This window comes from Danio rerio, chromosome 11 (assembly GCF_049306965.1).
Source record: "Danio rerio strain Tuebingen ecotype United States chromosome 11, GRCz12tu, whole genome shotgun sequence".
NCBI lineage: Eukaryota > Metazoa > Chordata > Actinopteri > Cypriniformes > Danionidae > Danio > Danio rerio.
The window spans coordinates 8,420,204-8,440,603 of NC_133186.1; the positions used below are offsets into that span (position 1 = coordinate 8,420,204).

Sequence of the window (20,400 nt, forward strand, 5' to 3'; positions counted from 1 at the left end):
TTTTATTGAAGACATTTTTATTAAGAAATGTACTTTTACTTACATCATCTCGCTTCATTTTATGTTGTCATGTGCACAGTAGAAAACAAGATTTCCTGTTCAATCAAGTTCTTTGCTTTCAATAATAAAATGTTATACATAAATATATGGAAAAATAAATACATATAAATACCTCTATACACTACCGGGAAAAAGTTTGGGGTCAGTAAAATGTTTAAATGTTTTAAAATAAGCTTCTCCTGCTCACCAAGGCTGTGTTTCATCAAAAATGCAGTACAAATTGTGAAATGTTATTCCACTATAAAATAACTGTTAAAATGTATTTGATCATTTAATTTAATCATTTATTACAGTAATTTTAAAGATGAATTTTCAGCATCATTACTCCAGTCTTCAGAGTCACTTGATCCTATTAATGGTAACAGTAATAAAAGCAAAAATGACTGGATCAATGATTTCATTTGCAACTACATACAATAAGTAATAAATCAATATTTACAGAATCATTTTCTTTAACACCCCCCACCGTCAAACTTTTGACCAGTAGTGTCATAAACAGCATAAAGTGCAAAAGTGCAAACTGTACAACTAAATAAATAAACATACACATAATATACTCTAATATATACATAAACAGTGCAAAAATAAATCTTATTTCTGATATGTACATGTCAATTCATCTTTATTTACAAAACTTATACAATGCAAATGTTGTCAAAGCAGCTTAACAAATGTCTCTGTTGAAATTCAGTTCAGTGTAATGTCTCTGCTGAAGGCCGATCCCATGGAGAGTAGCTCAAAAGAGGCAGTTTCCTGGGGAAACGCTGATCCTGTAGTGTTTATTAGCACAGACGGTGGTCCTGGATCGGGAAAAGCTTCTTTATAGATGAGTTTTGATGATTTTTTGAACATTTTTTGTTGAAGATTTTGCTGCTTTGTGTGTGAAGTTCCTAAATGAGGAAAAATAAAAGAAGAAAAAATTCAGACTTTCAGAAAATTAATAATTTTAAATGTTTTCATTGTCACAGTTTTTTTAAACATCTTCAAATATTTGAATATATATATTTTTTTTATTAACGGTGTTGCTAAACATGTTTAATACTTGAGTTTTAAGTGCACTTAAATATGTTACACATTAGCAAAACTGAAGATGATTAATAAAAAATCTAAAACTAAGGTGACATCATCAGCTTTGTGTGTGCCAGTATTAGAAACGTTGTTTCCTACTGGATCAGTTGTATTTACCTTCATCCCTGCTCCTCCATCTCCTGCTTCTTCATCCACTGGTGCTGTAAGACGTCCCCCAATGTTGACAATTTCCTATCCATGCACTTTTCTATCAGATCCCTGCAGTCTGTACAAGGAGAAAGAGATAGTTAATCAAGACTGTATAAGACATTAAAGCTGACATTTATAAAGATATCTTCTGAAATTTGTTATTAAAAAGGCTACTGGAGAGTCCTGGAGGGTCTGTGTCCTGCAGAGTTTTGCTTAAACTCTAATCAAACACTTCTGAAGCAAGTTAACCAATGGCTATGTCTGAAATCGCAGCCCTGTACCCTTAAATGAATTAATAAATACATTTATTTAATTGTAAAAATAACATTCCTATACATGACAAATAAAACTACAGTGTTTCATTACTAGCATACAGCTTGTTGTGTTAAATAACTTGGGTCTAACCAAGCAGAATCCAATCCATCCGAGGGTTTATCAACCAGAAAAGCACAAACAAAACTGCTTCAATTGACTTATTTGTTTACATTCACTCCTTTAAATACACTAATTTACTAGACTAACGTAAGGAGTAGTAGATGAGGGTATAGGGCAGGGGTGGCCAGCACTGTTCCTGGAGAGTCACCTTCCTGCAGATATCAGTTGCTACCCATATCAAACACACCTGAACCAATTAATTAGGACCTGAACACTGTGTGATAATTACAGGCAGGTGTGTTTGATATGGGTTGCAACTGAAATCTGCAGGAAGGTAGATCTCCATGAACAGGGTTGGCCACCCCTGATATAGGGGGTGATTCTGAATACAGTCAATGACAAGATCACTTGAGGATTCAATTTAAAGGTAAACTCTGTAGGGCAGTGGCCCCCCAGGACTGAAGTTGCTCAATCATTAGCTATTACACAAGGTGTCGTTAGATTCCTTAATAAAGTCAAACATTTCCTAGGATCAGCAATGCTAAGCTCTTCCTGTCTTGTCATGAGACTACAACAGGTTGAGGTTTTGGCATGTAAATTTGTCTTTTCACTTACCACTGGATACACTGGGACCAAACAAAAGGTGGCGCTTCGTTCCAGACATGCTGTACTTTGGATATCTTCCATGCACCATGAAATACAGCATGTTGCCTACGGTCCGGATGTTTGCCAAGACGACAGCTTGACAATTTTCTGCTCTGATATTGGTAGCACAACCGAAGTCAATCAGCTTGAGCTCCACCTTCTTTGTGTTGACTAGGATGTTGTCAGGATGCATGTCGTTGTGGGAAACACCACGGTAACTACAGTGCTGCATTGCCTGGACTAACTGGTGCAGCAGGGAACGTGCAACCCGTTCTGACAGTTTGTCATGCATGATTATATAGTCCCGCAGAGATACGCAAGGTTGGGGGTACTCCATGACGAGTGAAATGAATCCAGGTTGATCAAACCACTCATACATTTCTATCACATGCTTGCTTGCTGAAGGATGTTTCAGCATTAGCATATACGCTGCTTCTTTACACACAGGTCTGGAACAACCAGGCTGCAGAGAAAAAGAAAACAAGGGTTAGTAGTTGTACATCTGAGGAAAAATTGGTACTATTTAAATGATTAGTTCACCCGAAAATTAAAATACTGTTATTATTTACTTTCCTTCATGTCATTTCAACCCCTTGAAACCTTCATTCATCTCTCAGAACACAAATTAGGGCATTTTAAATTAAATCTGAGAGCTCCCTCATCCTCCACACACAGGAACGGTCCTGAGGTGCTCAAAGTCCAGAAAAGGAGACAAGGAGTGTCTTCAGTGGTTCAACTGTAATCATACGATGCTCCAAGAACACTAAAATAAGAACTGTAAAAACAACTGACTTTGCCCAATTCTTCTACATCAGACTGGGGTGTGCATTTACCACAGGTAATATGACTCTGACAAAACATCATACTGCCTGTAGAAAACATGTACCCTGACCTGATGCAGGAGAGAAAACATTGGCAAACTAATTTGTTTTTACAGTTTTTTGGCAGACAAAGGTGTTTCAGCAGCTTTGTATGATTGTAGTGGAACCACTGAAGTTACATGAACTGTTCAGACAATGGTTTTGGCTTCTTTTCTGAATTTGAGCTTCTCAGGACCCTTACCGTCTATAGCAGAAGAGAAAGCTCTTAAATCTGAAATATCTTTTGTGTTCTGTTGAGGAACAAAAGTCTCAGAGGATTGGAATCACAGGGTGAGTAAACAATGATTTAATGCTTGGGCAAACTTATCCTTTACATGTATTTTACCCTGCTTTAGTACTTTTGTATATGATCAACAAGGTTTTCCAGCTCTTTACTCTTACAGTACTGCTACATAATACAGTAAATGTTCACATTAATCAAATTTCAGCATGAAGCACAGCTCATCCTGAAGTCACCATAAAATAATTTTCTTCAGCTTGAACATGGGAGAAGTTTTCATACAGATTCATATGGCTGCTTTTTGACTTTTGAAATTGAACTATGTTACTGTAAACGTGTCCAAACCATTAAAGAATTAAATGATGAGTGAAGTTTTGCCAACTTACAACAGAGATGTAACTTGGATTCTTTCTCTTCGGAATCTTCTTGATGGCAACCTAAAAAAAGAAAACACAATAATTATTTTTTTCACATTATTCAATCTGTAATTTGTTTAATAAATATTCAAGTTTGGATCAAGTGAACAGGTTACATAAGAAGCCAATTGAACAGTAAGAGATTTTTACCTGCTTGCCATCAGATTTACGAACTGCTTTGTATGTTGAGCCAAAGCTCCCAGATCCTATCATTTCTCCAAAGCCGTAGAGACCAATCAAAGATCCTGAAAAAAAAGAAGAAAGAAGAGGTTATTCTCTTATACTGACAAACTAACCTTACATCAGTTGTTCTCAATTTTGACCCCCGGACCCCTACACACACATTTTGGATGTCTTTGTTATTTAACACACAAGAATAAGTTAATAAGCTGATGATCAGAATCAAGTGTGTTAAGTAAGAAAGACTAACAAAATGTGCAGTGCAGGGTGGCCAGAGGCCCGAAGTTGAGAACAACTGCCTTACATTAACAGGTATGTTACAGTAGCATCTATAATATTACTGTTTCCATCAAATTAAATAAACAAAATTTCATGAATTTGATTCTGCATTAATGTTTTGTATGTGATTTCAGAGTGCTGTTAGCACACTCACCAGTATTTGGCTCAAAATTAGGGGCTCCTGAGGCAGATGAGGACCTCGCATTGGACGTGTCTTGGAGACTAGATGGTCCAGGCACAGGCTCCGGTTCCTGATCAACCATGTTCTGAACTACAGATGGTCCAGCAACGGGGTCTGGATCTGGATTTAAACAGGCTCTGAGACGATTCCGTCCAAGGGCAAACTCTAGCTCAGGAACAAAAGTGTACCAAAGCCAAGACAGTCCAAGTACAGGCTCTTGATCTGGATCAAGATCAACAGTATTCCGGTTCCTGGATACTTCAGGTACAGGCACTGGATCAGAATAAACAGTACTCCAGGGCTTAGACATTCCAGGTACATTTTCTGGATCTGGATCAACAGAGTTCCGGAGATCATGCACTCCAGGGGCAGGCTCTGGATCTAAATCAACAGTGTTCCTGACCCCAGGTGCTCTAGAAAACAGCTCTGGATCTGGATTTAAAGTGTACCAGAGACGGAAAAGTCCAAGGACAAACGGTGTCACTGGACGCACATTGTTCCAAAGCCAAGATAGCCAAGAGACAGGCTCTGAATCTGGACCAACAGTGTTCTGAGGACCAGGCACTTTAGAGACAAGCTCTGGATCTAGATCAACAGTGTTCCGAGGACCAGGCACTTCAGGGACAGGCTCTGGATCTGGATCAACAGTGTTCCGAGGACCAGGCACTTCAGGAACAGGCTCTGGATCTGGATCAACAGTGTTCCGAGGACCAGGCACCTCAGGAAAAGGCTCTGGATCTAGATCAACAGTGTTCTGAGGAACAAGCACTTTAGAGACAGGCTCTGGATCTGGATCAACAGTGTTCCGAGGAACAAGCACTTCAGGAACAGGCTCTGGATCAAAAGAGTTCTGTAAATCAGACACCCCAGGGACAGGCACTGGATCAACAGTGTTCCGAGGAACAAGCACTTCAGGAACAGGCTCTGGATCAAAAGAGTTTTGTAAATCAGACACCCCAGGGACAGGCACTGGATCAACAGTGTTTTGAAGACCCGACACTCTAGGGACAAGCTCTGGATCTAGATCAACAGTGTTCCTAGGACCAGGCACTTCGTGAACAGGTTCTGGATCTGGATCAACAGTGTTCCGAGGACCAGGCACTGCAGGAACAGGCTCTGGATCAACAGAGTTCTGTATATCAGACACCCCAAAGACAGGCACTGGATCAACAGTGTTTCGGAGAACAGACACTTTAGAGACTGGCTCTGGATTTGGATCAACAGTGTGCTGAAGCCCAAACACTCCAGAGACAGATTTTGGATCTGGATCAACAGAGTTACAGAGACCAGACACTCCAGGGACAGGCTCTGGATCTGGATCAACAGTGTTCCAGAGCCCAGACACTCCAGGGACAGGCTCTGAATCTGGATCAACAGTGTTCCAGAGCCCAGACACTCCAGGGACAGGTTTTGGATCTGGATCAACAGAGTTACAGAGACCAGACACTCCAGGGACAGGCTCTAAATCTGGACCAACAGAGTTACAGAGACCAGATACTCCAGGGACAGGCTCTAAATCTGGACCAACAGAGTTCCAGATCCAAGAAGGTCCAGCGACATTCTCTGTATCTGAATCAGTCTCTAGGTCTGGATTAGTTGTTTGTGGATTCTCCTGTGGTGTTTGTGGTTCCACGCTTATCTGTCTGCAGCAGAAGAAAGGTTTCTTTATGGCCTTCCACACTCTCTTGAAGAAAGCACGGATTTTGCTCCACCTGCTGCTGCCTTGTATTTGAATTCCTAAATTGAAAAAAAGACAAAAAAGAAAACATGACAATCTGTTATTGTTTAGGCTATTAAGTATATATAAATAAAACATATTAAAAAATAACAAGATATAGGGTGACTTTTCCCAAAGTGGGGACAAGCTGTAGTGTTTTTATAACCCTAAATAACAAAATTAGACATAAGAGTCATTTTAAAACTTAATTTTGAAATACCTAATTTTTTGATGAATTTTGGTATAAAAAGGAAATCAAATGAAGTGTTTAAGCTATTCCTAAACATACATACAAACATGGTCAAAATTATTAGCCCTCTTGTGATTTAATGAGATTTTTTTCATGATGTTTTTAAACTTTAAGTTTAAATAACTATTTTACAAGATACTAGTATTCAGCTGAAAATGCTTAAAGACACTACTATGATAATTAGGTTGACTAGGCAAGTTAGAATAATTAGGCAAGTCATTGGACAACAGTGGTTTGTTCTATAAAGACTAATACAATTATATATATATATATATATATATATATATATATATATATATATATATATATATATATATATATATATATATATATATATATATATATATATTCTCTTAAAGTGGCTAATATTATTGACCTTAAACTGTTAAAAAGCTACTTTTATTCCAGCCAAACAAAATAAAAAAGGCTTCCACAAAAGAAATATTATTTTAAGAAATTAATGTTGTAACATATCACAAATCTCATGGTTTGGATAACATTATTTTAGTCACCGATCGGCTCAATTTTTTAGGTCAAAGAGGGATAAATGTAATTTATTGTCCATTTATTACAAGCACAGAACAGCAAGGAAGATTTGCTTTTAACAAAAATAACTTTTAGAGTCTGTGATTTTGTGAGTTGAGAACACAATTAAATATATTATTAAAATCTTTAATTTACTCAATGTATTATTTGCAGCTTTTCTTTTTCAATGTTAATATAACATGTCCTGTGAATTTTGAAATAGTATTTTGAATATGAATTTGTTGTTTTTGATAGGCCACCTTAAAAAAAGTCTCACTTGAGGCCAATTTATCTTATAGAACAACATGTAATCACTGTGTTAATATTAATCATTTCTCATTTTTGTTTAATATGTCATGTTACTTGTTTTTTTATATATTTAATTAAATTCCCTAATACTTATGTCTTTACCCTGTTTTTACCTTTATATTTTACTTAAAGAGATTAAGTATCCTAATTCCCATTAATAAAATGTTCATATTTTATAGTGAAGAGGTTGCTAATTATCTCACCGGTTGTGTTTTCCTCCATGGTGTTATCGGGAAAAGGGTCATCGGGCATCTCATCTGGTGCTGTACCGACATCTGAAGCCACAGTCCAGTCATCGTCCAGCCAGAGACAGAAATCACTGCAAAAGCTGATGATCTCCATATGTGACCCTAAATAAAAAAATTAGCCATAAGAGTCATAAAAAAACAACAACAACTGTAATTTATTCATTACAAAATGTCTTCATGGAACATGATCATTACTTAATTTTCAGATGATCGTTGACATAAAAAGGAAAATAATTTATTTTAGTCTATTCCTAAAGATTACCACACACACACACACACACACACACACACACACACACGCACAGAAATACATTAAGTTAGTGTGATGTATATTAGGGTCTTTCCTGGCTAATAAAATAAGGCAGAGGTGATATCTCAATCATTAATTCTTTGCTACTTGAAACAAACAGATTTTGTATTATTCTTGTAATCTTATCAAGTAAAATATGATCTTACTTAAAAAGGCTAACATTTATAGTAATAAAGTATATAACATTTTTGATTGATTGTTGGTGGTTTTCCCTTGTTGGGAAGAAATAAAATGTGTCATTTCTACTGTTCATCATCAGTTGACAGCATTAACCCTTTAGATTTTTCCTGTGCAAATAAGATTCTGGCTTTTATATGGAGCTCTATGGAGTAAAACTGCAGATTATAGTGTTTGTGCATAAATACACTCACTATGTTTACTATCCTCTGAGAGCTAACTTGCTTATTTTAATTTTTTCAGACATATGTCTCTTTTACACACGCACGCACACAAGCGCGCACACACACACACACACACACACAATATTCCATATAGAGGGAAAACTCTGCAAACTGGACTGAAGCAGTTTTAGTTTACTAGAACTTCAGCTGTGTTATGCTGCTTTGACAAAGTCTACATAGTGAAAGCACTTTAGAAACAACATTGAATTGAACAGAAGGCAGAAACTAAGCCTTTTTGCACTGCAACTGATGAGTAAAAAATTAACTCTGACCTTTTCCCAAGAAGAAAAGTAAGCAACAGTCAAAACTGCATTATTAGATGGTGTCATGTCTTTGCTATCAAAAACTGACATCATTAATGGGGCAAAATCAGCCACGAACGTAACAAAATTCTTTCCCAGAGTATTGTTGTATGTCAGAAAATATTTAAAGCATTTTCCCAAAATATCTGTTAAAATAAGATTTGAAAATCATTCAATATGCAGAAACAGAAAATTGTGGCCAAATTAAACATTTGATTTCAAACCGATTAAACTCTTTGCTATGGTTTTTCTTTGCTATGGTTTGAGCCCTTTATGCTGCACAAAGCTTATTTCTCAAACAAAATAAAAATTCAACCAGATGAAATTATACAATAAGACCAGTACCAAAACTTGTTTTTTTTTAAATCGAGAAATTAAGCCTTGTGCAATATAAAGGGCACATATTTATGTCTATCTGACATATTTTTGACTCAAACTATAGCAGGAGCAAAGAGTTTAATTGTTTTGAAACCAATTGTCTAACGTCAATGAATGTCTAACGTCAAACTAACTTTAAGGTTAGGGATATCTGAGGCCAGAGTCTCAATTCAGGGCAATTCACCTCACACTTTTCTCATCCTAAACCCCATTATTGACAATTTATCATGTTTTGTTTTATATGTTATGTTTCTTAAGTCATATATTAAATTAATTTCATCCACTAATACTTTCTCTTTGCACAGTTTTATCATTTTTTTTTAAACCTAGAAAGCTTGAGTGGTTGCTGACAGTCTTACCGGTTGTATTTTTCTTGTCATTGACAGTAAAAGGCTTATCAAATGCTTTGTCGGCATCTGAAGCCATTGTCGAATCCTCCTCGTCGAGCCAGGGACAGAAGTTGGTGCAGAATCCAATGTTCTCCAGCCATGTTTTCGTCCCTTCAGTCTCTCCTTCGACACACACGGGCGTTGTTGCTGCCATCGCGTGGACAAACATAAAATTAGTTTTCTCACTCATAAATCTGTTTACTCAGAAAATAAGTTAGTCAATAGATATTCGCAAATCCAAAGATTTGCTCGAGGTTTCTGCAAACGCGTCTTCACTCAATTCAGAATATCAATTAAATGAAGGGTGTGGCAGCACCGAATAGCGATGACGTCATTTTTGGAATCCTTCGAACAGTTGCAGCTTGCTTCGAACAGCTTACGAGTTTGTAGTTTTTTTGCTTAAAACTACAAAGGCGATTTTCAAATATTACCCATCTAGGACTGTTCACATCTGAAGTTGCCACTAAACCACATAACCACTACAGTGATAGCTCATCAATGTCAAAATGCTAGCCAATCAAATCAAAAAGGCGGGCTTTACAATTCGCAGATTTATATAAAAACGATTACAAATTGATTGCCAAAAATACAAAATTAGTGCTCAAGTTCAAAAATATGAATGTTTGTGACGGATAATGAATACTATAGCACAATACTGAAAAAAACATAAAGGCATTTTAAAAAGGGCACCAACAAATGTTTAATTATTTTATAGACAAGTATTAATTAATTACTCTTGTAGGAGATACCGTTCTTCTAGCTTCGATTAAAAAATATGAATAAAAACAAATATTGTATGAAATAATACTAGTGGGTTATCTACATAAATCCTGCTGCTACATCAGATACGGGTAAAGTCTAGATAGGATACGCACATCAATATAATTTTGTAACACTGAATAACAATAATTAATATTTTAAATTACTGTGACGCGTACGGGTTTAAGGTTGGGGAAGGAGTAGACGGTAATAAAATACAACAAATGGGAAATTTAAAAAATAATTCTCGTTAACCAACCATATCTGCCCTAACGTTAGCAACAACCCACGCCGGCCGAAAGTTAATGAGAATTATTTATATTATTTATTAAATTTTCCATTTAAAGTATTTTATTAACCTCAAACCCTACCCCAACCCTAAACCCAAACATAACAGTAATGTAAAAACAGTAGTTGTACCGAGTATTATTTATGGTATTTAATAAATCACCCAATAAATTGTATTTGATTAACGTCTACCCCTACCCCAACCTTAAACCAACCTTCACAGTACTGTAAAAATATTAATTATTGTTATACAGTCTTACAAAAATGATGCTATATTAATGTGCGTGTCCGCAGCTGTATCTTATGTAACGTCAGGCTTTGCTGCTGTTAGCGCGACATCTCTGTCGTAGCTCCACACAGAAAACTTAAACATAAAGTTTCATGTAAATTTCAGAGTGGGTTTTCGCTTTATGTTTGTGCTATTTTATACCTTTGTTGACGTTTTGATGCCTACTCTTCTCCGTGAGCGCCATTTTTCCATGTGCTAACAAAATGATGTTTTTTTAAAATGGTGGAAATATAACAACTGTCAGTTTGAGTCCTATGCAGGTAATTATTTCTTTATTTAATATAGAGTTTAGCTATTTACTTAAGCTTTTTTATTTATATCAGTGTATATGTGCATTTTCTATCAAATTAAGTTCAATGCTTTGTCTAAACTGTTTTGTAGAGGATTTAAATGGTGGTTTTACTAAGAAACATTTCGTGATGTAAACTAAAGGTGTTTTGTATTTAGTGTTTTATATTCAGTCCTTATATTCAGACCTATTACTGCTGAATGACATGTAGATAGTGGAAAAAGTGACATTGAATTGTTAAAAGAAAACATCAGTTTAATTGTGATGGAGAAACATTTCACAGTTTCACATTATAATGTTTCGTTTTTTACTGTCAAAAGCAGCAGAGCTATAACTTGACCATTTGTCTCCTACTGCTCTGTGTGCAGGCATCAAGAAGTTCTGTCTTCATCCATGAGTGTGTGTTGATGGAGAGTGGAAAAACTGGGTTCGAAGAGTGCCAAGGTCACACACACACACACACACACACACACACACACACACACACACACACACACACACACACACACACACACACACACACACACACACAAATGTAGTTTGTAATTTTGTTTGCAATAAATCTTTCTATTCCTAAAGATGTTCAATGACCAAACTCTCATTTTAACGGACATAGACTAACTGTTTAATAATGAAAGAAAATGTTTGATAAAATGCACCAAAAATTATTGACTATATTCACTGAGAAATGGATATGGGGTAAGCAAAATAATCTTGTTTTTCCTTTTGAAGTGATTATTTTGCAGATTTAATATTTTACATATTTTGCTTGTTTTAAGGAAAAAAATCTATTAATTTTGATAAATAATTTCTTCAAACAAGACATACTTGCTTGTACAGAAAATGTTTTTGATTTAAGAATTTTTAGATATTTGGACTAGAGACTAAAATCGAAGGAAGAAAAGCATTTTTTTATAATGTCATTGATTTTAAAACAATTCACATAAATAAATTAAAAAAAAACTTTTAGGCCTTAAAATCTTAATTTAATGTTGTGTTTTACGTCTTATATAATTTTAAACAGGTCTTCATTTTGCTGTCCATGTAAAGGTACCAAATTGGGCCAACACCCATTCAATCACTTACATTTCATCTCAATAAAAGTTTTGTCAAAGATTTGCCTTTAAACTCTTATTTATTAACTTTATTTATCAACTCTATTTATATTTCTATTTATGAACATATGGTTTAATTATCTTCCTTACAATAACAATTTAAATTTTCTTTTTAACTACACCATAACATTGTGCCTGACATTTTATTCATAATGGTGTTGAAGTCAGAATTATTAGCCCCCTTTTGATTTTTTACTTCTTTTTTAAATATTTCCCAAATGATTTTTAACACAGCAAGGAAATTTTCACAGTATGTCTGATGACATTTTTTCTTCTGGAAAAAGTCTTATTTGTTTTATTTCAGCTAGAATAAAAGCAGTTTTTAATAAAAAAAAAATGTTGGGAAAAAATTATTAGCCCCTTTAAGTTATTTTTTTTTTCAATTGTCTACAGAACAAACCATCGTTTTACAATAACTTGCCTCATTACCCTAACCTGCGTAGTTCACCTAATTAACCTAGTTAAGCCTTTAAATGTCACTTTAAGCTGTATAGAAGTGTCTTGAAAAATTTCAAGTAAAATATTATTTACTGTCAGCATGGCAAATATAAAATAAATCAGTTATTAGAAATACGTTTTTAAAACTATTATGCTTAGAAATGTGCTGAAACAATCTTCCCTTCATTAAACATAAAATGGGGGAAAAAATAAACAGGGGTGATAATAATTCAGGGGGGCTAATAATTCTGACTTCAACTGTATGTAAATATATATATATATATATATATATATATATATATATATATATATATATATATATATATATATATATATATATATATATATATATAAATATTTGCATAACCAAAGAATGTTTTATTGTTAACCAATGAATGTGTTTGTGTTTGCTATTAAAATTCTTAATTTAAAAAACAGCTCAAATGCCAACTTAGACTTAAATTTAAGGAATTAAAAGATTTTAATGGATATTGTCAACCTTTTTCAAATCAAATCATTTGTATTGTTACATTATCAACAGCATTATGTACTATGATGAGTAAAAATCTTAATTTATTGTGATCTTAAGGAGCTTTGAGTTGATTATTGTATAAACTATTGTAAAAATAATAGTTTTAATAAATTTTATTTGGGAAAATTTTCTTACAACCCAAAGCACTACAAAAAAAAAAAAAATAATAAAAGTGAGACAATAAAAAGTACATAATATAAGATAATAACAACAACCATGATCAAGTCAAAATGCTAGTAACATATTCATGAGCAATTTTTAAGAGGTGTTTCATTTTCAAATAATTTAATAAGTATATATTTTGTACAGTAGATGGCAGTAAATGTCCTAATTGGATTAAACATCATAGTTATACTGGGTGAGTTTATTTGTCTATTTTTTCAAAATTTTGCTGCACTAAATATTTTCACTTAAATTACAGATTTAGATTAGGCCATAAAACAAAAAAAACACTGGCTCAATCTTTTTTTGATAACCAGCATAGGCTGTTTTCCGTTAAGAATAAAAATAGCAGGCTACCTCTAATCGATTTCTCCACAAAAAATCAGCATAACATTTTTAATACAACATTTTAAAGATTATGTCTTGAGCATTTGATACCTTAGCGCTTGTGTGCTTTTATTTTCTTCATCTCTCTCATGGTGAGTTCAGGTGAGGGAGTGTTTTGTGAGTTAAACCAGGCATGCCCAAACTCGGCCCTAGAGGGCCGGTGTCCTGCAAAGTTTAGTTCCAACCCCAATCAGACACACTTGCACTAGCTAATTAAGCTCTTACCAGGCTTTCTTTACAACAGTGAGTTAAACTCTCCTTAGTTTAGTGTCACACTGGCACACAAATATCAGTATATATGTATCGGCTTTTTTGAAAGCATATTCTTATCTTACTGGGACGATAATGGTTGGACTGCACGATATATTGTTTCAGCATCAATATCACATTGTGATCATTCACAATAGTTTATCGCAGAATATACAATATCGAGTCTAAATTATAATTGATAATTTTGCAAGTGTTTTAAGGCCTGTGATTGAATGAGAATTTTAAAAATTGTTTCTTTTTAACTTCAATAATGATTATTTTAATGAATTGTTTGTTCAACAGGGTGGCTCAGTGACTCAGTGGTTAGCATTGTTGCCTCACAGCAAGAAGGTCGCTGGTTCGAGTCTTGTCTGGGCCAGTAAGCATTTCTGTGTGGAGTTTGCAAGTTCTCCCAGTGTCTGTGTAGGTTTCCTCCGAGTGCTCCGGTTTCCACCACAGTCCAAAGACATGCGGTGCAGGTAAATTGAATTAACTAAATTGGCCGTAGTTAATGAGTGTGTGTGAATGTGAGTGTATGGGTGTTTCTTAGTAATAGATTGCAGCTGGAAGGGCGTAAAACATATGCTGGAATAGTTGACGGTTCATTCCGTTGTGATGACCCCTGATAAATAAGGGACTAAGCCAAAAGAAATTGAATGAATACAACAAAGACTGTCCAATATTTTTTTACATTTGATTACTTAAGTACTGTTATTTAATTCTCCCCTACAGAATCATATCAATCTAAAATTATAAATTCCAAATAGACATTCGAGTCATTTAAAGAAATTGTATTAATATAATTACAATACAATACAAAAATATGGCAATTTTGAAATATCGTACAGCCCTAAATGGCATTACACATTTAAATGACAATTGAACAACGGGTCTTATCAATGTTTTAAAGTAGAATGCCCTTAAATAGTGTAGCATACAGGGCTCGAAATTAACCTTTCTGCTTGGTAGCACCGGTGCTCCTAACTTAAAAATTTAGGTGCATCAGCCAAAATTTAGTCACACGTATAAGCACCGTTACTACAAGTTTTATACAAACATATTTATTGCATTTAAAATCAACACTAATCAAACTAACAAGCAAAATATATATATGCATGCATGAGAAAAATATGTCTCAACGAAATCTCGTTATCACAAGAAAATAGATTTTTTTAACATAACTGAGTGACCAAAAGGTACACGGAGCGCTCATCGGCCCTTCATGCACTGCTTGACATGAATAAATCTGTTAACGGTGTAACTGTGCTGTTCTCACACGTCGTGTCTAATATTGCACTGATGCTTTTGACATATACTGTACCTTATTATATGCATACGTCATGTTAATAGCAATACTTTTCATGAGTAGCAATATTAGTTTGCTCAGTGTAAGCCCGTTTGCGATGGTGTACGTGGTGTTCAATTTTACAGATAGCTGCCCCTTGCATGGCGGACAGAATCTGGCGATTAGGATTAAACAGAAGCTCTCGTGCTAGATGCGGCACAGAGTTACCTGAAAATTCCATCCCACAGACTTTTTATAGCGGACTTGAAGCCAATTTAAGTATTTTATCCACTCATCGAAAAGTGTAGACAGTGGATTAACATTCAGCACATGATCACTACTAAGATGTGTCATTATTTGTAACTTTAGATGCCCTGGTTTCTAAAACAAAATCTGTCAGTGTAATCTTCATTCTCATCTTCAGCGCTTTAGTTTTTTGCGGTAGTAGCTCTCTCTGTCATCCCAAACCAGAAGGCATTGACTGAGTGATTGACAGCTGATATTTCAGTGCTAGAGCAGTGGTGAGCCAATAAGAAGGAGAGGGTGCTCGCTGCAGAGCCATTTGAGGAGAGGTGAGCTCCAGAGAGGGGGAGCATGAGCTGTCGCTCCTCCTCCTGTAAGCTGTTTTAATGCGTACACCAACCCCACCCCTAACCCTACCCCCAGTGACATCACTCGTAGAAGAAGTGCAAAAAAGGTGGAGCTCAAGCTTAAGCTCCCCCTCTCTGGAGCTCACCTCTCCTCAAATGGCTCTGCAGCGAGCACCACTTGATAAGAAGAGCGCGAAGGCAGGGCAAGCATTACGGACTTGACTCTGTTTACTGCAGCAAGTTGACATGACAACTGTTTTATACCATTCCTGAGCGCTGCGTTTCAAGTGCAGAGATGCATTCTGCGTGAATGTCTCCCAAATCTGCGCATGTGGTGAACATTTTGCAGTAAAAACTGGTCGCACACAACAATTACTTGCACTCGCACAAATGCTCCCAAATAAATTTTGAGGTCGCATAGGTAAAATTTCAGGCGCATATGCGACCAAAATGGTCGCAATTTTGAGCCCTGCAGTTTAATAATCAGGGTCAGGGGTTTGATTACATCTCTAAACCCATATACAATACTAATTAGCAATTACCAGCTGCTTCTTCTACTGCGTCCTTCATTTGAGAAGACCCACAGTCTCTTTTTAATAAATGCCACAGCTGCCTGGCCTGAACACAGAAATGGCCATATTTGGGAGGAAGTGTCCATCAGGTCATTACTATGTTCCTTTTGCCAGGGGAACAGTAGGAAGTGAGGTTTCCTATACCCATAGAGAGAACTATTTGTTGTTTGAATGGCTTCTCCAAATCGAACATTGCATTAGATGATGCTTCGTACCTGGATGTTATCGATCTGCTGATGTGCTGGAGCACTGATTCAGAGGCTTTTGATGCCATTATATTGAATAGAGATTTTATTTCTTCCTGTTTTTATGGTCGGCCAGATAAAAATAGTAAGGGTGATTGCTTTGAAGTGCACAAGAGCCACAGTACATCAAGCCACATGATTTGAGGTATGCCATTTGTGATTTTAGATGGAGAATTCAAATTTACACCATATCAATATTGGGAATAGGGGCAGCACAGTAGCTCAGTCGCAGCAAGAATGTTACTAGTTCAAGTCCCGACTGGACCAGTTGTCATTTCTGTGTGGAGTTTCTGTGTGCATGTTCTCTCTGTGTTCACGTTGGTTTCCTTTGGGTGCTCCGGTTTCCCCCTATAGTCCAAAGACGGGATAACTGAATTGGATAAACAAAATTTCCCCTTAGTGTATGAGTGTGTGTGTGTGAAAGAGTGAGTGTATGGGTGTTTCTCAGTACTGTGTTGTGGCTGAAAGGTCATTCGCTGTGTAAAACATATGCTGGAATAGTTGGTGGTTCATTCCTCTGTGAGAACTCCTGACAAACAAGAGACTAAGCCGAAGGAAAATGAATAAATGAATGAATATTGGGAATTTGTTTGTAATATATGAATATTTAATGGGTTTTAATTTTGTTTGTTTGTTTTTCATTCATAAAATCAAAATTGGCTGGAATATTAGAAATTTATTTGGCGAATCTGTTTTTATTTAGAATTGTAATATTGTTTTATTCCTAGTTATAAATATCATAATTATTTATTAGTTTATCAGGTCTATTCCAAGGGTTCTCGAACTTTTCAGCCTGTGAACTCCACTATTTCCAGAAGTGGTTATTGTAACGCTCGTGTTGGAAGGTGCGTTATTCCAAAAAAGAAACAAATCAAAATAATCCTTCATTTAAAGTTAACCTTGGGCGCCAGACAGAAACATCTGTCAAAATACCTTTTTGTTAAAGAAACACGCTAGCTCTTACAACACATTACAAATATTAAATGAAAAATAAATAATAAACAATATGAGCGACACTTAGGCTGCGTCCAAAACACAGTGTTGCCAACTTAGCAATTTTGTTGCTAGATTTAGCAACTTTTTATACTACTCTAGCAACTTTATTTTCAAACAGCACCTAGCAACAAATTTAGCAATTTTTAACAGAAATTTTCCAACTTTTAGCAATTTTTTAAAAAAGTGACTCAAAAGAGCAGTGGCTGCAGGCTTCACTCAGTGGAGTAAATTGCTAGCTCAGATTGTTTTTCATAACTGTTCATTTACTGATGTTTGTCAACATTTTCTGATCCTTCCTTTACCAAACAACTGATGAATTCTCCGTTGTAAGCGTGAGTATTCCAGAAGCACTCGTACAGCACATGGCTGGGCTATAATGCTGAGGTATTTTTGCAAAAATAAACCTTAACCACTGACTCTTGAGTTTCATCTTTGGGTAGAGACAATAGCACTAACTTTCCTTCACACTTCCAATAATATCCAGCTGAGCACAGCGTGACTTCATACAACCGTCTGCTACAGTGTGTGTCGAGCCTGTATTTCATAGCTACTGTGCTAGTGGACCAGAACGCAGGTTTCAATTTTCCTGGGTTTGCGCGCGCAACAGCTGGGCGGGGCTTAAGTTTTGTATCCACGTCACGCAGAAACAGCTCACTCGTTATCCAGATGATTCATTTAAAGTACTAGGAGTCGACTCTTTTATAAATTAATCAATAATTTTAAACACAGCGCACTTTCAGATTTAGACCTTAGCTGGATATTTCACTTCACTTAGAGCTGTTACACACTTCATGGAAGGTCATTTACAAAAACCCATAATAGGGGCTCTTTAAAGTAAAAATCCATTTTAAAGTTAATATGAATTAATTCTAAAAAGTAACTTCCTTGCAAAAAGTAATTTTATTGAAGAGATTTTTATTAAGAAATGTACTTTTACTTACATCATCTCGCTTTCATTTTATGTTGTCATGTGCACAGTAGAAAACAAGATTCCCTGTTCAATCAAGTTCTTTGCTTTCAATAATAAAATGTTATACATAAATATATGGAAAAATAAATACATATAAATACCTCTATACACTACCGGACAAAAGTTTGGGGTCAGTAAAATGTTTAAATGTTTTAAAATAAGCTTCTCCTGCTCACCAAGGCTGTGTTTCATCAAAAATGCAGTACAAATTGTGAAATGTTATTCCACTATAAAATACCTGTTAAAATGTATTTGATCATTTAATTTAATCATTTATTACAGTAATTTTAAAGATGAATTTTCAGCGTCATTAATCCAGTCTTCAGAGTCACTTGATCCTATTAATGGTAACAGTAATAAAAGCAAAAATGACTGGATCAATGATTTCATTTGCAACTACATACAATAAGTAATAAATCAATATTTACAGAATCATTTTCTTTAACACCCCCCACCGCCAAACTTTTGACCAGTAGTGTCATAAACAGCATAAAGTGCAAACTGTACAACTAAATAAATAAACATACACATAATATACTCTAATATATACATAAACAGTGCAAAAATAAATCTTATTTCTGATATGTACATGTCAATTCATCTTTATTTACAAAACTTATACAATGCAAATGTTGTCAAAGCAGCTTAACAAATGTCTCTGTTGAAATTCAGTTCAGTGTAATGTCTCTGCTGAAGGCCGATCCCATGGAGAGTAGCTCAAAAGAGGCAGTTTCCTGGGGAAACGCTGATCCTGTAGTGTTTATGAGCACAGACGGTGGTCCTGGATCGGGAAAAGCTTCTTTATAGATGAGTTTTGATGATTTATTGAACATTTTTTGTTGAAGATTTTGCTGCTTTGTGTGTGAAGTTCCTAAATGAGGAAAAATAAAAGAAGAAAAAATTCAGATTTTCAGAAAATTAATAATTTTAAATGTTTTCATTGTCACAGTTTTTTTTAAACATCTTCGAATATTTTAATATGTGTTTTTTTTTTACGGTATTGCTAAACATGTTTAAAACTTGAGTTTTAAGTGCACTTAAATATGTTACACATTAGCAAAAGTGAAGATGATTAATAAAAAATCTAAAACTAACGTGACATCATCAGCTTTGTGTGTGCCAGTATTAGAAAAGTTGTTTCCTACTGGATCAGTTGTATTTACCTTCATCCCTGCTCCTCCATCTCCTGCTTCTTCATCCACTGGTGCTGTAAGACGTCCCCCAATGTTGACAATTTCCTATCCATGCACTTTTCTATCAGATCCCTGCAGTCTGTACAAGGAGAAAGAGATAGTTAATCAAGACTGTATAAGACATTAAAGCTGACATTTATAAAGATATCTTCTGAAATTTGTTATTAAAAAAGCTACTGGAGAGTCCTGGAGGGTCTGTGTCCTGCAGAGTTTTGCTTAAACTCTAATCAAACACTTCTGAAGCAAGTTAACCAATGGCTATGTCTGAAATCGCAGCCCTGTACCCTTAAATGAATTAATGAATACATATATTTAATTGTAAAAATAACATTCCTATACATGACAAATAAAACTACAGTGTTTCATTACTAGCATACAGCTTGTTGTGTTAAATAACTTGGGTCTGACGAAGCAGAATCCAATCCATCTGAGGGGTTTATCAACCAGAAAAGCACAAACAAAACTGCTTCAATTGACTTATTTGTTTACATTCACTCCTTTAAATACACTAATTTACTAGACTAACGTAAGGAGTAGTAGATGAGGGTATAGGGCAGGGGTGGCCAGCGCTGTTCCTGGAGAGTCACCTTCCTGCAGATATCAGTTGCTACCCATATCAAACACACCTGAACCAATTAATTAGGACCTGAACACTGTGTGATAATTACAGGCAGGTGTGTTTGATATGGGTTGCAACTGAAATCTGCAGGAAGGTAGATCTCCATGAACAGGGTTGGCCACCCCTGATATAGGGGGT

The 20,400-nt window shown here is 35.4% G+C and overlaps 2 protein-coding genes and 1 long non-coding RNA gene across 3 annotated transcripts in view; 1 reads left to right on the forward strand and 2 right to left on the reverse strand.

Moving 5' to 3' along the window:
• On the reverse strand, nucleotides 1-10,052 carry LOC141376537 (uncharacterized). The gene is made up of 8 exons (XM_073916351.1): nucleotides 9,255-10,052; nucleotides 7,460-7,606; nucleotides 4,429-6,192; nucleotides 3,966-4,060; nucleotides 3,786-3,836; nucleotides 2,269-2,761; nucleotides 1,246-1,354; nucleotides 1-950 (listed from the first exon to the last, which is right to left on the reverse strand). Exons 1-7 carry the CDS (start codon nucleotides 9,472-9,474, stop codon nucleotides 1,248-1,250), a joined length of 2,877 nt encoding a protein of 958 aa, XP_073772452.1. The 5' UTR covers nucleotides 9,475-10,052; the 3' UTR covers nucleotides 1-950; nucleotides 1,246-1,247.
• Nucleotides 9,671-19,331, forward strand: LOC141376538 (uncharacterized). Its single transcript, XR_012386989.1, has 4 exons — nucleotides 9,671-10,880; nucleotides 11,278-11,353; nucleotides 14,096-15,620; nucleotides 15,857-19,331. It is a non-coding gene; the product is annotated as an uncharacterized lncRNA (long non-coding RNA).
• The window catches only part of LOC137496750 (uncharacterized), an 11,514-nt gene continuing 9,477 nt past the window's right edge, over nucleotides 18,364-20,400 (reverse strand). The window contains exons 7-8 of the mRNA XM_073916348.1: nucleotides 19,614-19,722; nucleotides 18,364-19,321 (exon numbers count right to left, since the gene is read on the reverse strand). Coding sequence (XP_073772449.1) covers nucleotides 19,616-19,722 — 107 coding nt within the window. The 3' untranslated portion in view covers nucleotides 18,364-19,321; nucleotides 19,614-19,615. The remainder of the gene's footprint in view (nucleotides 19,322-19,613; nucleotides 19,723-20,400) is intronic.

Excerpts from the sequence above, each read along its gene's own strand:
- LOC141376537 (XM_073916351.1), bottom strand. The coding sequence starts at position 9,474 with ATGAGTGAGAAAACTAATTTTATGTTTGTCCACGCGATGGCAGCAACA. Across the intron at positions 7,607-9,254 it reads TGACAAGAAAAATACAACCG|GGTCACATATGGAGATCATC; the intron begins GTAAGACTGTCA and ends TTTTTTATTTAG. Across the intron at positions 2,762-3,785 it reads ATCCAAGTTACATCTCTGTT|CCTGGTTGTTCCAGACCTGT; the intron begins GTAAGTTGGCAA and ends TTTTCTCTGCAG.